The sequence below is a fragment of the Caretta caretta genome, chromosome 7, assembly GCF_965140235.1.
Source record: "Caretta caretta isolate rCarCar2 chromosome 7, rCarCar1.hap1, whole genome shotgun sequence".
Taxonomy (NCBI): Eukaryota; Metazoa; Chordata; order Testudines; family Cheloniidae; genus Caretta; species Caretta caretta.
Genome location: NC_134212.1, coordinates 28,274,111 through 28,294,124, shown reverse-complemented (window position 1 = coordinate 28,294,124; position 20,014 = coordinate 28,274,111). Strand labels below are relative to the sequence as shown.

At 39.9% G+C, this 20,014-nt stretch overlaps 1 protein-coding gene across 3 annotated transcripts in view; it reads right to left on the bottom strand.

Annotated features, from left to right (window-relative positions):
• Positions 1-5,302: 5,302 nt before the first annotated feature.
• CHDH (choline dehydrogenase) overlaps positions 5,303-20,014 on the bottom strand; it is a 27,347-nt gene continuing 12,635 nt past the window's right edge. For all 3 annotated transcript variants that reach the window (XM_048856624.2, XM_048856622.2, XM_048856623.2), the window contains exons 4-8: positions 16,259-16,388; positions 10,301-10,435; positions 8,758-8,900; positions 7,944-8,046; positions 5,303-7,262 (exon numbers count right to left, since the gene is read on the bottom strand). In XM_048856624.2, the coding sequence (XP_048712581.1) occupies positions 6,844-7,262; positions 7,944-8,046; positions 8,758-8,900; positions 10,301-10,435; positions 16,259-16,388 (930 nt within the window). In that variant the 3' untranslated portion in view covers positions 5,303-6,843. The remainder of the gene's footprint in view (positions 7,263-7,943; positions 8,047-8,757; positions 8,901-10,300; positions 10,436-16,258; positions 16,389-20,014) is intronic.

Below are 20,014 nucleotides of genomic sequence, written 5' to 3'. Positions count from 1 at the left end.
CTTTGGACTAAACAGCCTTTACATGAAAATTCAGGTTATAGAAACAACTACTTGATTTTTTTTCTCCCGAGACTAACAAAATACAGCTTTACAAATATTGCTAATTTTCTTCTGTTTTTGAAAGCAATTTCCACACCGAAGGAAACATGAAATAAGAATATTGATACAAAATGCTGTTTTTGACCAATTTTCATTTGTTTAGCCCTTTTTGTTATTCAGAGTATTTATGCGTGAATAATATGATCTGCCAGGGCCCTCGACCTGTGTCTGAGACACTTATTGCCATGGAAATGATGGTAATGTCTGTAGCAAGATTCAACAGACGGCTTAGGTGGGACAACAAAAAGAACGAAGAGCACCTACCACAGCACAGAGTAACAGTGAAAATGCTGGTATGTTTAATGACATCAAAGTTCCCAGCTCAACTGAGTTTTTGGGTTGTAACTAACTGCCTTAGCACATGGAAGGCTCTTAAAGCAGGATTCATCTGCTTATTTGGGAGCGTCCATAAATTATGTAACACATTTTTTTTGGTGATTTTTCAAGATCCACCTACCTCTCCTTGTAACACTGAAACAAATACTGTCATACAAAATTAAGGCCCCACCCAGACAACCCCTAATCTGCTAAATAATTTATGGAAAGGCCCTGTAACTAGATGGGGCTGACAACGTTACTCAAATACACACCATAGCAAAGAGAGCATTTACCATATAAAAAGTCAGAGCCAGATTCTCTGGATCAGCCAAGCTGTGCTCTCAGATTAAACAAGACATGGAGGAGTAAAATGGCTTTAATACATCCCAGTGCTGGCACTGCTAGGCACCAGCCCAGTCCCCAGAGCATGTTCAAGCATATTACACCAATAGCCCCAGAAGCCATTACAGCAGCCTGGGATCAGTTGGAGCTGAGGCCCACCTAACCAGGAATACAGCAGCAGCAGCCAGGGGGTAACACAGGAACTGCTTATTGTGACTCTGCACCAGCCTAAGGATTCCCATAGGTAGGCAACATTCTCAATGGCTGATTCACTGCCTTTAAGGCTGCTTTGCATCAAAGGAGCGCTACAAAGCAGTCCTGCATTCTGGAGCACTGAGGCCTAAATCAATAAAGCAGCTAGAGTAGCATGACCATGAAAATAAGGAAAGTAAGGATAAAGGAGTGAACAAATATTGCAATATGTGCGTGTATTTTTGTGTACAGGGAAAATGTATTTGAGGACTTGTTTTTAACTATGTGATTGAATATTATAGTAATGTGTATGTATAAAAAGTACAAATGCAGTAGTGCATGCAAAATTAACTTTGCCATTTCCTGACCCTTTAAATGCTCTATTATGATACCACAGCATTCACTTAATGCATTATGGGATGTGTGTATGATTATAAGTTATACCACACTGTAGCTAGGGAATGCGCTGCAATAGTATAAACAGGTTTCAGAGTAACAGCCGTGTTAGTCTGTATTCGCAAAAAGAAAAGGAGTATTTGTGGCACCTTAGAGACTAACCAATTTATTTGAGCATGAGCTTTCGTGAGCTACAGCTCACTTCATCGGATGCATTCAGTGGAAAATACAGAAGATGTTTTTATACACACAGACCATGAAAAAAATGGGTGTTTATCACTACAAAAGGTTTTCTCTCCCCCCACCCCACTCTCCTGCTGGTAATAGCTTATCTAAAGTGATCACTTTCCTTACAATGTGTATGATAATCAAGGTGAGCCATTTCCAGCACAAATCCAGGTTTTCTCCCCACCTACTGACTGCTATTCCTACCTACATGCCTCCAGCTTTCACCCTGACCACACCACATGATCCATTGTCTACAGCCAAGCTCTGCGATACAACCGCATTTACTCCAACCCTTAAACAGAGACAAACACCTACAAGATCTCTATCAAGCATTCTAACAACTACAATACCCAACTGCAGAAGTGAAGAAACAGATTGATAGAGCCAGAAGAGTTCCCAGAAGTCACCTACTACAGGACAGGCCTAACAAAGAAAATAACAGCACGCCACTAGCCGTCACCTTCAGCCCCCAACTAAAACCCCTCCAACGCATTATCAAGGATCTACAACCTATCCTGAAGGATGACCCAACACTCTCACAAATCTTGGGAGACAGGCCAGTCCTTGCCTACAGACAGCCCCCCAACCTGAAGCGAATACTCACCAGCAAACACATACCACACAACAGAACCACTAACCCAGGAACCTATCCTTGCAACAAAGCTCGTTGCTAACTGTGCCCACATATCTATTCAGGGGACACCATCACAGGGCCTAATAACATCAGCCACACTATCAGAGGCTCATTCACCTGCACATCTACCAATGTGATATATGCCATCATGTGCCAGCAATGCCCCTGCCATGTACTTTGGGCAAACTGGACAGTCTCTACGTCAAAGAATAAATGGACACAAATCAGATGTCAAGAATTATAACATTCATAAACCAGTCGGTGAACACTTCAATCTCTCTGGTCACTCGATTTCTGATCTCAAAGTGACTATCCTTCAACAAAAAAAACTTTGAAAACAGACTCCAACGAGAGACAGCTGAATTGGAATTAATTTGCAAATTGGATACAATTAACTTAGGCTTGAATAGAGACTGGGAATGGTTGATTCATTATAAAAAATAACCTATTTCCCCTTGTTTATTCCTTCCCCCCCCCACCGTTCCTCAGACGTTCTTGTTAAACCCTGAATTTGTGCTGGAAATGGCCCACCTTGATTATCATACACATTGTAAGGAGAGTGATCACTTTAGATAAGCTATTACCAGCAGGAGCGTGGGGTGGGGGGAGAGAGAACCTTTTGTAGTGATAAACACCCATTTTTTCATGGTCTGTGTGTATAAAAACATCTTCTTTATTTTCCACAGCATGCATCCGATGAAGTGAGCTGTAGCTCACGAAAGCTTATGCTCAAATAAACTGGTTAGTCCCTAAGGTGCCACAAGTACTCATTTTCTTTTTGCAAATAGTATAAACAACAATTCATATGCCAAAAATGTGACCCTGGTATACTATACTATTATTCATCATATACAAGGACTTCCACCACTACGTAGCCTTTCAAAACTGCTCCCCACGTCAGTTGCACACTGCTGTGGCAAGTGTGGCCGATACATATTATTATTTTTAATGGTGTGGTACCACTTACTCTAAATGCCAGAAAGAGCCTTAATACTGTGCATTTTTTATTTGAAAATCTTGAATGCAATAGTACCAAGTAAAATATTACACAATAAAAGGCACAACGTATATAAGTCTCATCCGACACACAGCTGCCCGCCCCACAGGGTTGTATCAGATAGGCTGACTTATAAACACAGTAGATAGTCTAATACCTAACACATTGTTATTGCTCACCTCCTACCAACGACATGCATCAGACAGAAATGGTTTACCTGTCTCATTATGGAAGCGTGTTCAGTGCTGTCATCTTCTCTCTTCAGTTTCTTTGTTTGTTTTATGCAATTATTCTAACACAGCATGTCTTTTCCTCAGTTAATTATAGGGCTCCACCAGTGCTTTGCAGCAGCACCAGGTAGGAATATCTGCCTAGAACATCTGCAGTTGTTCCTTTAGTCAACTTTTGAGTCAGCAGGGTTTTTTTTATAACCTGCTTGAACTGTGTAAAATTCTATTTTTCTGGAGTAAATTATTCCGCTGTTCATTGGAAGGCTCAAGCAAGCTTTAAAGTTACGTATTTACAGCTGCAAGACCTGTATTTACTGTACTTTCAGCAATTGCCAATGTATGCTAAGCTATTGTGAGCATTTTCTCTTTCTGCATTTAATAATAATTTTTGTCCTTTACATGTTGGTAACAGTCCCTGACTTAAGATAATACTATCTTTCATAACGTCTCAGCCATAGGAGTACTAGCTTTATTATTTGACATCTACTTGCTCAATAATTGAGTTATATTTGTAGGATTTCTTTTAGTTCACAGACTATTTAATAAATCCACATTCTTCTTGTACTAATTTTTCAGGTCTTTTTAAAAACCGGCACAGGAATCCTAGATATGACCTCACCGTACATTAAGCAGTAGAGGCTGTTGTCTGGCCTGTAGCAAAAGATGTGTGGTCCCTTTAAGGGCTAGGTAGCTAGAGAGCTGCAGCAGCTTCAGAGCAGATCAGTTTGAGGACATGAACCCATGTCTCCCTCTCCCTTAGGTGACTGGAAGAAAGGGGAGACTATTTAGATCCATGCTGGTGCTATAAAAGCCCTCTTTTACTTGGGACAGGCGGAGCAACATTCCCACCCCTACCCTTGCATGATAGCAACTAAACACCAGGTTTTGTCATAATACACTGTGGGCATTAATTGCTCCTTTCTCGCGGGGGCTGGGAAGGAATTTTTTCCTTCATCTCCAGACTGGTCAGGGTGAGGGGTTTTTTTTGTTTTTGTTTTGCCTTCCGCACAGAGTGTTGGGGGCTCAGTTGTACCAAGTGAAAATGGGGGTTAGCTTATGATGATGCAGCTCAGTATGGAGCAGATGTCCAGTGCAGGTACTCCACAGATAAAGTCCATGGTGCTCCTTGGTAAAGGATTTAAAAGAGATATTGTAAAAAGGAGCGGAAATGGGTGGAATAGGGGGTTTCAGGATTCTTATGACAGGTATGGCAGGGAGCCAACTGTCCCCCCAGCCCTCATTCAAGAGGAAGGGGGGTCATGAGGTCCCAGGTGCAGATTAGCTGTGGACCAGGAAGAGTAAAGGGGAAGAGCTGAGAGCAACTCTCCCTCACCCCCAGCATATGTAAATGATTATGGAATTACCCGATGAAGTGAGCTGTACCTCACAAAAGCTTATGCTCAAATAAATTTGTTAGTCTCTAAGGTGCCACAAGTACTCCTTTTCTTTTTGCAGATACAGACTAACATGACTGCTACTCTGAAACCTGTAGATCTACCTGCACTTTTACCTACCGGTACTCCCTGATGTTTGGGAATGAAGTTGCAGCCTAACTAAACCACCTCCAGTGTCTCCACTCCTCCTTCCGGCATATTCATATAACAGACAGTTTCTACATGGGAAACTTAATTATGGGAACTTAATTATGAATGCTAAACATTTTAGCCTTATTCTGAGGACTAATATTAATTGTGCTCTGCAGACATTCTAACATCTGATGTTTTTTTTTTAGTTTTGACATGTTCCCATTTCTAAATAGCTTATTTTATGAAAACAGATAATGGAGAAATCTGCTACAGATATTTGTCTGTTAAACCATGACGCTGATTAAGATGATTATGCAAGCTAAAACAGCACAATAGCAAAAACTTTCACAGGAGTTTAATTGTCATAATGACAGATTATGCAAGGATTATGCACATTTCCTCGTTTACATTAAACATCATGCAGATTTAAAAAGAATCAAAGTATAAAACAGGATTTAAATGCCCTTTTTTTAAAAAAAAATGTACAAGCTATAGGGCTGAGGCTGCACCCCTTACCCAAGCAAAAATTCCCATTCACATTTGTAGGAGTAAGGAGTGCAGGTGCAGGCTGGAATAAAGATCTTTTCCCTCCCTCCTCTGCTATTAGTGGTGGGGAAAAGAAGGATTGTAATTTCCATCCTGTTTCTACTCCATTCACTATTCCATTCTATGGGGATTTCCATACTACCTTGCAAGAACACATCACAATGCAGGGGCCTGTACCTCCTGTGATCTTTAATGATATCTGGAAAGCTATTAGAACACACTCAAGAAAGGGCCATTGATGGATATCTGTAAAGGATTTTTCTCAGCAAACATCCAGAAAAAAGTCTGGGCATTAGGCAAGCATTATCAAAGTAGTAGAGCCAAGATGTATTTATTCTTTCTAAAAGTAAATGAGCCAAGATGTTCAAGTTAACTGAACAGGGGCAGACAAGCATCTATCTGATGTGGTAAAAGATCTCTCTAGACAGCAGGTAATTTTTTTTAAAAAGTGTTTACACTTTAGTAACAATCCAGACCTTAGAGTCTGTTTCATCATTTGCAGCTGGGCAGTCACCTTTCATGGCCCCCTTAAACATACAGTAGTGAAACAAGGTAAGTTTCCATATTGCATTACGCAACCAAAACAAATTAAGTTATTAACTGAATTTTATTAAGTTAAATACAAAGAACATGGAGAATTTATCATTATAGAAATTTTAAATAATCAGCTGTTTGTTTTTATAGAAGCTATTAAGGCAATCTGTATATCAAATATGGATATCTTTTTAACTTGACTATATCTAATACTATACGTATGCCTTTAAGTTTAAAACAACTCAACCTTAACAATGGAGCTGTGATCAATACCTCCATAATACATTATCCATTTTAGTATAAATTATTACACAAGCACCAATAAATGAAGTTGACATTTATTGGTTCCTCAGTGCTGCCGAAGACCCAGAGTGACTGAAGGAACCAGTTCTTCAGATTTTGGCAGCTCATCACTGGTTTTAAGTGTCTTACTGTTCTATGCAAAGCAGCAAACATCCACTTCTACCATCCCACGCTCAGCCATACAGGTCCTGAACTCCTTGATAGCTCACATGATTGCCTCTTCTTTTTGTAAGGCAGAACTGACCCTCTTCAGCATAAACTTCAAACTACATTACAAAAACTGGTCATCACCCAAATGCTTGACTAAAATGACCAGTTACTGCAAATAACTTGATTTTTTTTTAAATTACTGTTACAACCTTCTCAATATCAGAGAGGTAGTGAATTAATACCTACCTGTAATTTTTTGTAGCAATACATTTGTTCTCTTGGCAAAGTCCAATGTAAGATTTCCATGTGGGTAAAAACTCACCTGGAAAATAAGCGTGGGCATTTTGTTCATCGCTGAGTTTCCAAGGTTTGAGGTTTATATACAGGAACATTTTTCTCACTGAGTGATGGGAACCCCTTGATCATATCAGCAGCTTTTTCTGCTATCATAATGGTTGGGGCATTCAAATTCCCACTGACCACACTGGGCATTATTGAGGCATCTACAACTCTCAGGTTTTCAACCCCAATTACTTTGGTCTGAGGATCAACCACAGCAGTGGTGTCAGACGGCTGCCCCATTTTACAGGTACAAGAAGGATGATAAGCACTATCAGCCTTCTGTCTTATGAAAGCATCTATTTCTTTGTCAGACTGGATATGACTTCCTGGCTGAATTTCAGGACCACAGAATTTTTCAAAAGCTTTCTGAGCAAAAATTTCTCTGGATAACTTGACACACTGACGAAATTCCCACACATCTGTTTCTGTACAGAGAGGAAACAAAGAGACTATAAATACACACACTGGTTAGAAATACTTCCCTTTGCATAATTCAAACAAACAAACAGCAGCATCATAATGCTAGTACAGGACAGTGTGCTATACCAAGAAAAGGCGGCAAAATTAAAGTGGAAGGAGGCTTATATACAATTTAAAGGCTCTCAACTTGTTACTGAAAGAAAAAACAATGGGAACTTTTTTCCAAGATACAATCACCAGGGGCAAAATTGTCACTTGTCCTACACACTTGTACAGGAGAGTAGGATGAATAAAAATGATACACAGGAATAAAGAGGGTATGGGCTATGTGATCACCAGCTGAGTGGGGGGAGGCAACCAAGGTGTGTGGTGGCCTTTACTCCCCCTCTTGCACAGGTGGGCGTGGGGTGAACAGGAAGGGGCAGGGAACAGGCAGGAACTGTCTTTTTGCTCAGAGTTTGTACAACACCTAGCAAAATAGCATTCTGGTCATTAACTGGGGCTCCTCTGAGCTATCACAACATAAATAGTAATAATAATACCAATGTGCCAACCAGCACAGTTGAGCCGGTGTCAAATGGGGAGTAATTTCCTACTGATATGGGCAGGTAGTTAGATCACTTCTCCTGGGAGCAAGGGGGAAGGAACTGAATGAGACCAACTCAATATAGATACCAGGCATTTACCCGTTGACAAGTAGTTTGGTTCAATCACAGGATGGTCCCTTGGATCTGTACTTTTCAGCTTTAGCCAGCCCACACTTGTGCTCCTCATGGGTCCAACATGAACCTGCAATAGCCCCAACACACCGCATGACAAAATTCCATCTAGACAGACTTCAGAGTCCAATGCAATTTTTAAAAACATGGAGTCTTCTTACAGATTACCCAAACAAAATATAAAAAAGGGAGAATAAAAGGGGAGGCCACAATATGAACATTTTTTCTTATGTTTTTTGGTTATATGCACAGCACAGGAAATAAACTATTTCTAATACAACAACAAGCAAATGTTATTTCAGTTTAGCAGTAGCTGACAGTTCGGATGACCAAATTACTATCATCGTGAAGTAAAAACCAGCCAAAGAAAACAGATGTACTGTATATAGTGACAGTTTCACGGTATGAACTACAGACTTTTGAATCTACATTATATATTGAGACAACAAAAAGACACACTACAAAGGAGTTAAAGGGAAAACAAAATATTATAATATAGAACTTGATTATGTACTACTGATGACAATGACACAGAATCAGGTTCATAGCCCCTAATAAACTTATTGCGTATTTTTCCAAAGATAAAGAGTAAAATTATTCTGGCACCAGCAACAAATACAATTTGTAAATATTTTTGCAATGTAGGCAATTAAGTCACATATTTTACACAATACTGAACAATCTGTAACTTGATCACTGTACTAGTATTAATGTTTCCAATAAACTGTAAATCTCCTTGCTAATTCAGGACATTCCTAATTTGTGTCCTTAAACCACTGACCTGATAAGCTTCCAGCTTGGAAGCAACACGTCCATGATCAATCACCTGAGAAGGAAGAAAATGGAACTGAATGTCTGGATGAGGAACACCTGGCTGACTTCTAATAAATCCACCAGATTCTAAGTGAGCAGTAGCTCCATCTCCTAGAGATTGAGAAAGAAAGAAAGAAAAATTCTAAAATATTCAAAAGGCAAGAAAAATGTGTATTTTTAAAATCCTTGTTTCAGCACCATTTCTCCATGCCCCATACACCTTTCCACTTGTGCAATGCACACAATTATGTCAATCAAAGACAGTGAAACTGCGAGGGGTGCAAATCCATATGCAATTAACTTATAACTTGTGCAGTGTACATTACTTTCATCATGTTTATCACTAAATAAATGTAAAATGTGTTTGACTTTAAAAAAATCCCAAGGTGTCTCCAGCTTCCTAAATCTTTCCATTTACTTTGGGCTAGAATGAGGTATTACAGTTTGCTTAATATGAAGGGCAGTGCACTGTTGCAATGCTTCTGAAGCAGCTTAGATGGAAGATTGTCACTGGGAGTGTCCGCTGGTTGAGGGAGGGAATAAGCTGTGGCAGCTAGATATCCAGTGCAGTTAATGCTCCCAGATGCAACAGGGAGCTCTGCCCACTCCCTGCCCCCTGACACCATCTGCAGACCCTACTTCCCCTCCACACTGCTGTACAGCACGCCTTTAAATCTCTGTGCCACCCAACTAGATGAGTCATAATCCATCCTTTTAAAAATAGTTACTTGCAGTAATAAAAAGTCATATGTATGCAATAGCACATGATATATTGGGCCAAATGCTTTGCTGTGACACCACACTAAGACAGTGAAACTGCATGGGGGGTAGTTTAGCACTGAAATTGGCTTATTTGTTTTACTTGCTAAGAAAAATCTTTACAATTTATCCTTGAAAATGTAATTTAGGGACTGGGCTACTATAAGACAGGAGAATGCATTATTTCTGGACAATACAAGTACAAGTAAGTTTTAAGAGTTCTGGACAATGCAATGAGATAACTACCTTTTATGGAGTTACACCAAGGATGAATTTAGTTCAGTGTATTTGTTTTCTAGACAGTGTCTTAATACATCATTTTCTGACTTCACTTTTTACAGTAGCTTTTCTCAGTGGCCCATAGATTTAAGTATGGAACATATCCCAAAATGGGAGTTAGGCACAAATGCAAACATTTAGCAACATGCAAAGATTCCCTGCCTGAATTTAAGGGTAGGGAACGAAATGCTACAAAAAAAGTGCATCTCAACCTCATTTGTTACAATAAACATTACATTTGTTAAAATAAATTCTAATTTGGAAAAAACTAAGCAAATTAAAGCTAAAGAAACTGCACAGTCTCCCCCCATTTGAACTCATTTTTTAAAATCTCCAGTTTCTGCAGAATTGGTAATAATAAAGCTTCATTGGGAAAGACACTCTGGGATTCTGACATATATAGTTCAGCTAAAAGCCAAATTTGGTAATCCTATAGAACTGAACAGTGGGACAGTTTCACATTTTTTTCATACCTGTAAATTTCCAAAGCCATTCTAAACCAATCTTTGCCATGTTAATAAGCTTTTGTGCTTTGTAGAGAGTAATAGGTTTGGTGCACTTCTGCTGTATGTACACTTCTAAATGATCTTGAAGATTCTGGCCTACCCCTGGTACAAACAAACAAAAACCGCAAGAAATTATATACAGGCAAAATGTAAATGTTTATATACAAGCAGGTACATTTTCCTCTATAAACTACCCTGAATGGAAACTGAAATAACCTCTTACAAAGGCAGTGGTGTCAAACACCATGGACCCTGGGCCTAGTCCAGCCCATTTAGGCAAGCAGCAGACACCACCGATTTCATCAAGTTAATGTACCCTATCTACACACACTCACATCATTTTATTATGTCTACTTTAAGATGAGATATAATGTGGAGCTGTCAAGTGGTGCCATTACCACAGAAAGGGGCATAAACAATTATAGCATCAACACGTTAAAATGACCACTTTGAAATATGTGCATTTGTTTCTGTTCGTTTAATGGCTATGTGTTATTTCAAGACATAAAATTTAATTTCTTTGTGACCTCCATGCATCACAAGAACCATCTAAAGGGTAAAACAAAGTCTAATAATTTGTAGAGGTATCGTTAAATGTAGAACGCTGGTGACATTTCTAGTCAACATCATCATCATCTTGTTCATCATTATGTTCTCTGTTGAGAATGAGGGGGTTACCATGATCTTCATTGCCTTGGCAGGTACACAGTTCTGTGCAGGGAAGATTGTTCTAACTACAGACACAGTTGATTCTTCTGTGATCGAAACTGATACAGGCTCAAATAAGGTCTCCATTGGCCCTTGAAGAATCCAGGAAGTAGTTCATCCTCCACATTTTTCCATCCATGTTGCAATGGTGATCCAGGATCTGGTTTACCTATCTGCAAAGACACGCAAATCTTTGTTTGTCAAGTTGCTCTTTTGACATGATCTTCAAAACTGCCCTGACATGATGGTAGTTTGGCCATTTGTCCTTTTTGATGGCTAGATTGAGGTACAAGAAATTCAAGTCCTTGAGGGTATCCTTTTCTTTCTTGCTCTGGTCATACAGCAGTGCTACCAATTTCCTTGCTGCAGAAATTACAACTTGTCCATTACTCTATCCTAATTTGGCAAGATCTCTGAACCTCTGTTTTGACATTAAACACAGATTTTTTTCCCTCAATATCAAACAGGAATGACACTAGGTCACATCCTGTTAATGCGTATACAGCAGGAAGTATGTTGCAGAAGTCAGGAGTGAGTGCATCATAAACTGCACACATAGGTATGAAGCAACACTTGTCAGTTGTGTTGGTAATGTTGCCTATTTCAATCCACATTATCTATATGTTTCACTTTTGGAAAGTAGTGAACAGCAAGTTCCAAAACATCTATATCAAGTGACGTATTCCTATAGTTCCTTTGACACCAAGAGACCCAAAAGCTATATTGGCACATACAGCTTCCTCTTGAATACTGTACAAGTTCTTGGGCTTCTTCAGCACCTTCACTTCTGCTGGTGATGATGGACTTTCCTACTTAGGCCTCAGCAAGAAGGAGTATTTGTGTTGGTGTGCTCCTACACCCTCAGGTTCACTTTGAACCATATATTTACAGAGGAATTTTACAAATGAATGCTTGTTGGATGCCACGTTTAGAAACTTCTTCCATGGAGGCACAGACATCCACCAATCACCTGACATTTCTTGCATCCTTGTTAGATCCTGTCTGGCGCTATTTTTCTGCAGTTTTCACAGAGTTACTGTTGTCATTATCTGTCAAAGACTTTGATTACAAAATTAGCTTTGTCAAATCCTTTTAGGACATGCCTCAAGTACTCAGCAGCCAATTCACTGAAAGTGTGGAATTTGTCTCCAGCCATCATTTTGTATGACCACCCACGGCATCTCTGATATACCCTGTGGTTTCTTTGTCACATGCTCTTAGCTCATGGATCCTTTCAGCTTGAGCTTCCAGATGATGTCCTAATTCAGCTTTGTCTGTTCTTCTCATTGTTCCACAGCATGGAAGAGGAACATAGGCACAGGTCCTACTTGGTGACTAAGAACAGTTGCCATTGAAACAGCATCGTTGCATCTTACTAAGGACAGGGCTCTTCAGAAAACAATTTCTGGTCTGATAAATGCTGTGATAATCCCTCCCTGGGCAGGCTTAAATTTAGTTTTCTTGACTGGGCTGAAGATGTTACCTGTCCAATCAGAATCAAGTGCACCTCTCACAAATCTCTCCATTTGTTCTTCACCAACATCTGCTATTTTCAGTAGAGAGTCTTGTACATCTGATGTTACATGGTGTCCATTATATATGGTGATAAGCACCTCTAGATGTGACTCAGGATCAAATGGGTTTGTCATATTGCTGATGACATGGTTGGTAACTGCTGTAAAATGCTTTTCATTCCTCTTCAGTGCAAAGGCAAGGACTTGTTTGTGAACTTAGTCTTCACTACTTCTTGTTAGGCCACTTCTTTCTCTCAGAGTTTTTGCATATTCACTCAGGACATGTCATGTGAGTGTCTATCTGACAAGGGCTGGCTTCTTTCTTGTCAGTACTACAATCCCACTACTGCCCTATGAGTCTTTGAGGACAGTTTTCCCTGTTCCCATGTCACTCCAAATTCCACTGAAAAAAACAGAAGTATGACATACAGCAAATTCCCCCCAGATTCAAAGGCAGTGAATACTACTTCAGGGAAATTTTAACATATCAAAAATGTAGATTGATATCCATCTGGCACAGTTGGCTCTGTTTGCAGTAAAGATGCATAGAAGCATGACCTGCTATGTCATGTGAAGTTTCCAATCACACACTCACTCTGCATGGACATTTAGATGCAGTGTCTACATAACCTGGAGAAAATGCTCCCAGACCTTGAATGTAGGAGACTGGGCATACCCACATATCTGAAAGTCCTTCAGTAGTGACTGCACATACTGAATTACAGCACAAACAAGCTCTTTAATGACGTTGTAAGGACTGTTGAGTCTTCAGACTCAGACACCTTTTGAGTGTGAGCCAACATTTGCCAGACAAATGCTGGAACTACATGAGTACCTCCTTCCTGCTCACACAATTTAACAAAAGAATAAAGTTTTGGAGCACTCCGGGCCTCTAATGCTAGAGCCAAGCCATAGGGGTATGTCTATACCCTATGCAATTAAACACCCACTGCTGGCCCACGTCACCTGACTGGGCTCAGGCTAAGGGGCTGTTTAATTGTGGTGTAGACATTTCTGGCTCGGGCTGGAGCCCGAGCTCTGGGTCCTGACAAGGGGGAGGGTGTCTGAGCTCGGCTCCAGCCTGATCCTGAATATCTACATTACAGTTAAACAGCCCTTTAGACTGAGTCCGCTGATGCAGGCCAGCAGCAGGTTTTTTATTGCAGTGTAGACATACCTATAGAGCACAGCTGAATTGCTTAGCAGCAAGCATTTGATCTGCATTACAAGCAGCATACACATCAGTATCAACAAGAAGGTCTAGCAATCCTGCGTCTCATCAAAATTTCGTAACTCATGCAATAAAACAGCACAGGGTGTGAAAAACATCCAGGTGAATCACATTGGTACCAAGTTCATTTGGAGAGTCCATTTCACTTGTTGAGTGACAGCACACAGCTGCTGATCCATGATCTGAACAAAAGGCACCTGTCCTACAGTTGCTGACATTTCAGCACAGTAGTATAGATTGTGGCCATGTCAGCTGGTCTGGCATCCGTAATAGGTGAATATGCAACTGCTGGGTAGATTCTCTTCTTTGTTGCAAGCTTGTGGTTGAAATCAGCCCAAAATGGAATCACCTGAATGAGAACAATATTATGAGTCAACAGTGTGCCCTTGTTGCCAAGAAGCTAATGACATTTTGAGCTGTATAAGTAGGAGCATTGCCAGCAGATCAAGGTATGTGATCATTCCCCTCTATTCAGCACTGGTGAGGCCTCATCTGGAGTACTGTGTTCAATTTTGGGCCCGACACGACAAGAAGGATGTAGACAAATTGGAAAGAGCCCAGAGGAGGGCAACAAAAATGATTAGGAGGCTGGAGCACATGACTTATGAGGAGAGACTGAGGGAACTGGGATTATTTAGTCTGCGGAAGAGAAGAATGAGGAGGGATTTGATAGCTGCTTTCAACTACCTGAAAGGGGGTTCCAAAGACGATGGATCTAGACTGTTCTCAGTGGTACCAGATGATAGAACAAGGAGTAATGGTCTCAAGTTGCAGTGAGGGAGGTGTAGGTTGGATATTAGGAAAAACTTTTTCACCAGGAGGGTGGTGAATCACTGGAATGGGTTACCTAGAGAGGTGGTAGAATCCCCTTCCTTAGAGGTTTTTAAGGTCAGGCTTGACAAAGCCCTGGCTGGGATGATATAGTTGGGATTAGGTCCTGCTTTGAGCAGCGGGTTGGACTAGATAACCTCCTGAGGTCCCTTCCAACCCTGATATTCTATGATTCTATGATTAGCGTTATTTAGTATTGGTAGGACATCACAAGATAAAGTTTTAAAAGACACCAGGAGAGAATTCAGACAGTGTTCATTGTAGGTGACAGGCGTTTATTTTCCCAGGTACTTTTTCATAGTAAATCACTTCTGGACTGTGATGAAGCAGAGAAACTAACCACCAGCACAGCAGGGGTTAAAGAGAGCAGTTGGGCCCAGCTAGCCCCGCCCCATTATACCTGCAGCCAATGCCAGGCCTGGAGAAAGGAGAAAAGGTGAGAGCCTGGCTCAGTTCAGTGCTGACTAGCAAAGAGGTAGGAGCCTGGGATTATGGCAGGGCACCACCCAAGGTCCACAAAAGGGTGCTATCGGAGGCAAGCCATCCCAGTGAATTGGACTACAAGGGCCATGCTCCAAACTGAAGGGATAGTGGTAGGAAGTAGCCAAGAGCAGTGGATTTAGACCCCCCGATTGGGAGGGCCCCTATTCAGAGGTTGTCATTTGGTAGCTTTGATCAATAAACACTATTAAGGTACTGAAGTTAATTTATCCAAAATGTTGTCATAGTCATGTTACAGTGTTTCTGGAACTGTGCAAAAAATGACACTCTCATTGTAGGTAGCATTGTTTCACCTCACCTACAAGCTTATGGCACCAGTTGGCAGCACCACATCATACTTCATCTAAACGTACATAAAATAAGCTTTCAAAGTACATATGACGTGGGTATGTGTAGCGTGGGCACATTACATTCCAAAAATATGGCCCTTTTTGGAGAATTGCCACATGCTTAATTTAAGATATTTATTCAGGCCATATGCCGGTATTGCAGAATGCAAGGAAAAACTCTCCCATGTTATTCCTCATGGTGTGTTGACTCTTAGACCTAACAATGATCATTTGAGTAAGATTTTCAAATAATTTAGATATGCAATTGTTTGTTTAATTTTCTTGAGCACACATAGGAAAATGGAGCATGCAAGAAGCCATATAAACAAATAGCAGAAATAGTTCTGGTTCTAACAATGGTAGGCATAATTTCTAAATGCAACGATAACTTTTAGCTAGAAAAGTTCAGTTACTACATAAGGCCCATGTTCTACCCTCCATCCTTATATTAAACTCTGATTACTATCGGTAGGCAATCCGCTGTGGATCAAAGAGAATGTACAGCTCTAATTTAAAAATATCAGTGATACATACGGCTTCTTTGCTTTAAAATAAGTTATCTACTGCCATAGTTCAGAAAGGAATGAATATTGGACACCATTACATGGAGAGGTGCAATGTATAAAAGAGTTTTTTCTAACTTCCATTAAAGTCAACGGGAGTCTTTCCATTGACTGTAATGGTAGTTGGTTTGGGTCCACAGAGCCTGATCTAAAGGCCACTGAAGTTAATGGCAGTCATTCCAATGACTTCAGTGGGCTCTGGATCAGACCATTAGGGAGGTGAAAGATGAAACCAATAAAAAGATTACCAGGAAGGTGACAAACAACAGGGATCCCTAATTTTTTGAGGTCATCTGCATTTCCAACCCCAGACAACATAAGCAGCTGTGGGGAATTTATGGCTCCTCCACTTAAAATCACTTCCTTACTGGCAAGAGCCTGAAAATTAAAAATAAATTTTAAAGAAGATTATTACAGGTTTGATTTTAGACCACAACCAATATTTCCAAGAGCTTTTTTTTAAAAAAAAGATACTCTATTTCTTTAGAATCATACCAGCATCCATCTTTATTATTCCAAATGTTTTGCTCACCTTGGTATAAGTTTCTATGGACAGAAATAACTAAGATGTCACATTGGAACAAAATGTGAACTGAACAAAGTTTTGTAATTTGTTAAGACTGTAGGGTACACAAGCATTTAATTGATCAAATAACATGATTGGCAGTACACTTGCACACTTCTTTCCAGAACAGAGATCTACAGTAACTTCAAGCAAGGAAACAGCCAGAGCCTGTTCCATTTTCACTAGTGATTAATAGATTAAAAATCCTGAAAAAGATTTTACACTCTGAGGTATTCTGTAATATGTTAGCTCAACAAAGTCTCTCTTCAAGCATTGTCACATCCTCAGTCCAACTGAGGCGAATTTTTGGTTTCACAGCCCTTGTGGTCTCATGGATTCCACACTTCCATTGCCCCACATAGCTATGTGCTATAGCAGGGAGCCCTTATAAGTATGTATACATATATTGTTTTGTATGACAGTTTTTTCATTAAACAGCCTAAAGAATGTGCATCTCTCAGCTGGTTACTACTTATGCTGCTAACCATTAGCTCAGGACCTCAGAGGTTGACCTATTTATCTCATCGGTACCTAGTGAGTAGACATTATCTAACATCTTCATCATCTCCTCTCTGACTCTTTCCACCCATAAGCTTCATGGTTCATATTCATTTGTTTTCTCTTGCTCTCAGTTGTCAGATCAGCACTGCAGATCTAGGGCAAAATCCTGCCCTGTCTCATGAGGGGTTGGAGAAAAGTGTGCAGGCTGCTCTTCCTCTCCTCATCCCCAACTCATCCAGTCAGCAGCTAGACAGAACTCTGATCTATCACTCTCTTCATTGTTAGACGGGGAGCAATGAATGTGTCCAACAGGAAACCATGTCTCCAAGGGGACTGATCTCCAGGCAAGGTTAGAAATTCTGTCTTTGGCAACAGGTGCTTTTGGGGAGCTCAGTCTGTTTAAAGGACCATTACAGTTTGCTACAGAGCACATTTCTCCCCTGCACCCCTGAAATCAACCTGCCTTATATTAACAAAATGGCTCAGGAACTCTCCACATGTCCAGCACTTTCCATTATAAGGTTCAGAATAGCAAGAGCAGAATTTTGCCCTTAGATATTTGAGATCTTAGGGTCAGAGAAAGTGCTATCAGCATTGGGGAAATAAATTCAAACTTTTGCATAGTGGGGAGGTTAGGAAAGAAATATTCAAGAAACTTAAAAGGGACTAGATTACATGAAATACATGTAAAGGGACAAATAGGAGTGTATTCACATAGGGAAGTAGAAACAAAGGCCATTTAAATCTGATACAAATCCTAAAGCTACTACTACTTTGAGCTATAGAATGTTGTAAAATTAACACTGCACTGGTGCTCAATGTCCTGTAATACATCTCATCTAGCATCACTGAGCATACATTGAGCAATCGGCACGTGTTGCATCTTTGAACATACTTTCATAACTTGCAAAGCAAATGCCATGGAGTGGGGGTACTGCCAGGGGGCAGCACCCATTCGTGAAAGGGGCACCGGGGTCCGGGAGGGACTTGGGGCCCACCAGCAAGCGGGACACCGGCCTGCAAAGGGCTCTCCAGAGGCTGGAAACACTAATTCCTTGGATGACCAGCAGGAGGTGCTGCAGGGGTGAGTCCCGCCCCACCACACATACCCCTCACCCCATAATTTTCCACAACTGTGAAATTTAAATCAACAAAAATAAAAATACTTAAAAGTAAACATAGATATTATCCATCTAAACAATGTAAATAGACTTCTGCTAAATGTGTATATAGAGATTTGCCTCAATTTAATAAAATCACTAGAAATGACAAAAAAAAGAGCTCAAGAAGGCAGCTCTTGTATTGCTCATCTGCAGACACTAGAATTTAAGCCCAGTGTTTACTTTTGTAGAATTTAAGACTCTACACTGTGTCTCCACTTTAATTTTAGCTGTGGTATTTTAGGCATGGTTCTGTAGTCTTCTAAAAATGACCAACTTGATTTTTCCTTTATGTATACAGGCAATACCAGTATGCGAAGTACCATTTACTTTTACTATTCCTATTTTCTTTCTGACTGATAGAATAGAACAAAACTTACAAAAAGTTTGATTTTTATTAATTGTTTTCACACTACTCATCTGAAGTTACTGCTAGCACACCCAGTGGTGACATTTTGCTCCCCCTTGTATTTTTCTGCTCTGGACAATTGTCTAGTATGGTAGAACTAATACACAAAACATTCAGGTTTATTGAATTGGTTCATAAAACAACAGCTATGCAAAATCTCTACAGTACGTTGCATATTGTATACAAAAATAGTTTCAGCGAATCATCAGAGAGTCACTGTGTAAATGAAGTACGTGTTCACATTTTTGTTTCCTAATGAAAATGTGGCTTGTTTCAAATCATACTATTTCCAAATGTGTACTCTTATCTCTGCTCTAGGTTATGGGTTTATACCCAGTGCAACCCTGCTGCATAGACATTCATAGCTTGTAATTCATGTTGTATATAGTCATGTAGTGCATTTAAAGGTGACCTCAGAGGAAAAACAATCAAGTTGGTCCCTTATATATGTACACACACATATATAGTTTATGATACATAAAAGAAAGTCTGAAAGCATTCCCCAACCCCCATAAATATTCTTTTTTGCTTGATTTTTTTTTACCTAAAACATACCAGGACTACCAAGGCCATTTTATTTGTTTTTTCTGAAGGACTTCTGAAATGACTGGGAGCTTTCTTAAGGCCGTATCCAATGTCCATTAAAATCTGTGGGGATCTTTCGGATTTTAATGTGCTTTGGATCAGGCCCTAAATCTTCACTTAAAAGGGAAGACTGAGAAAACTTCAACAATCAAATAGTTTTTCCTAACTGTTTGATTTCAATAGTTGTTAACTAAACAAATATAACACAGAATTTTAAATAAATAGTCTATAAAAATCATTTCTCTTCTCAATCAGGCTTCCTTGCATAGTTTCTCTGATGTCATAAAACTATTAGTTCTCCCGTCATCCTTAGAATCTTCCCAGAAAAAAAGCAAGGGAGACGAGGCTTGAATTTCTAATATTAAAAAAGTGGGGGGGGGGGGGGAGAAGAAACTGTGGTATCTTTTTTATGTATCATAAAGCAAGAAAGGGTCACCTTTTTACTCTTGCAAGCTTTTACCTTTAATGAGATCAAGCTGAAAGTTAAATTTTGAAACTGTCATGCAGATCCCAATTTAGTTTTCCCAAATGCATGCATTTTTCTAAACCCCTTGCACTTGAATTAGAAATGGCAGAAAATAAAAACCAGACACTGTGGTAGAATGACAGAGGAATCAGAGCGCTCTTTTTCCAGGAACATATAAGAAAATATATTGAATAAGACTTGTGTAGCTGAAGTTTTAAAAAGCACATTTGGCCCTAATACATTAAAATATATAATAACTGGGCAGAGAGAGAGAAAAAACAATGTCCTGCACTTACTTAGATGGTGCACTGAGGCAGC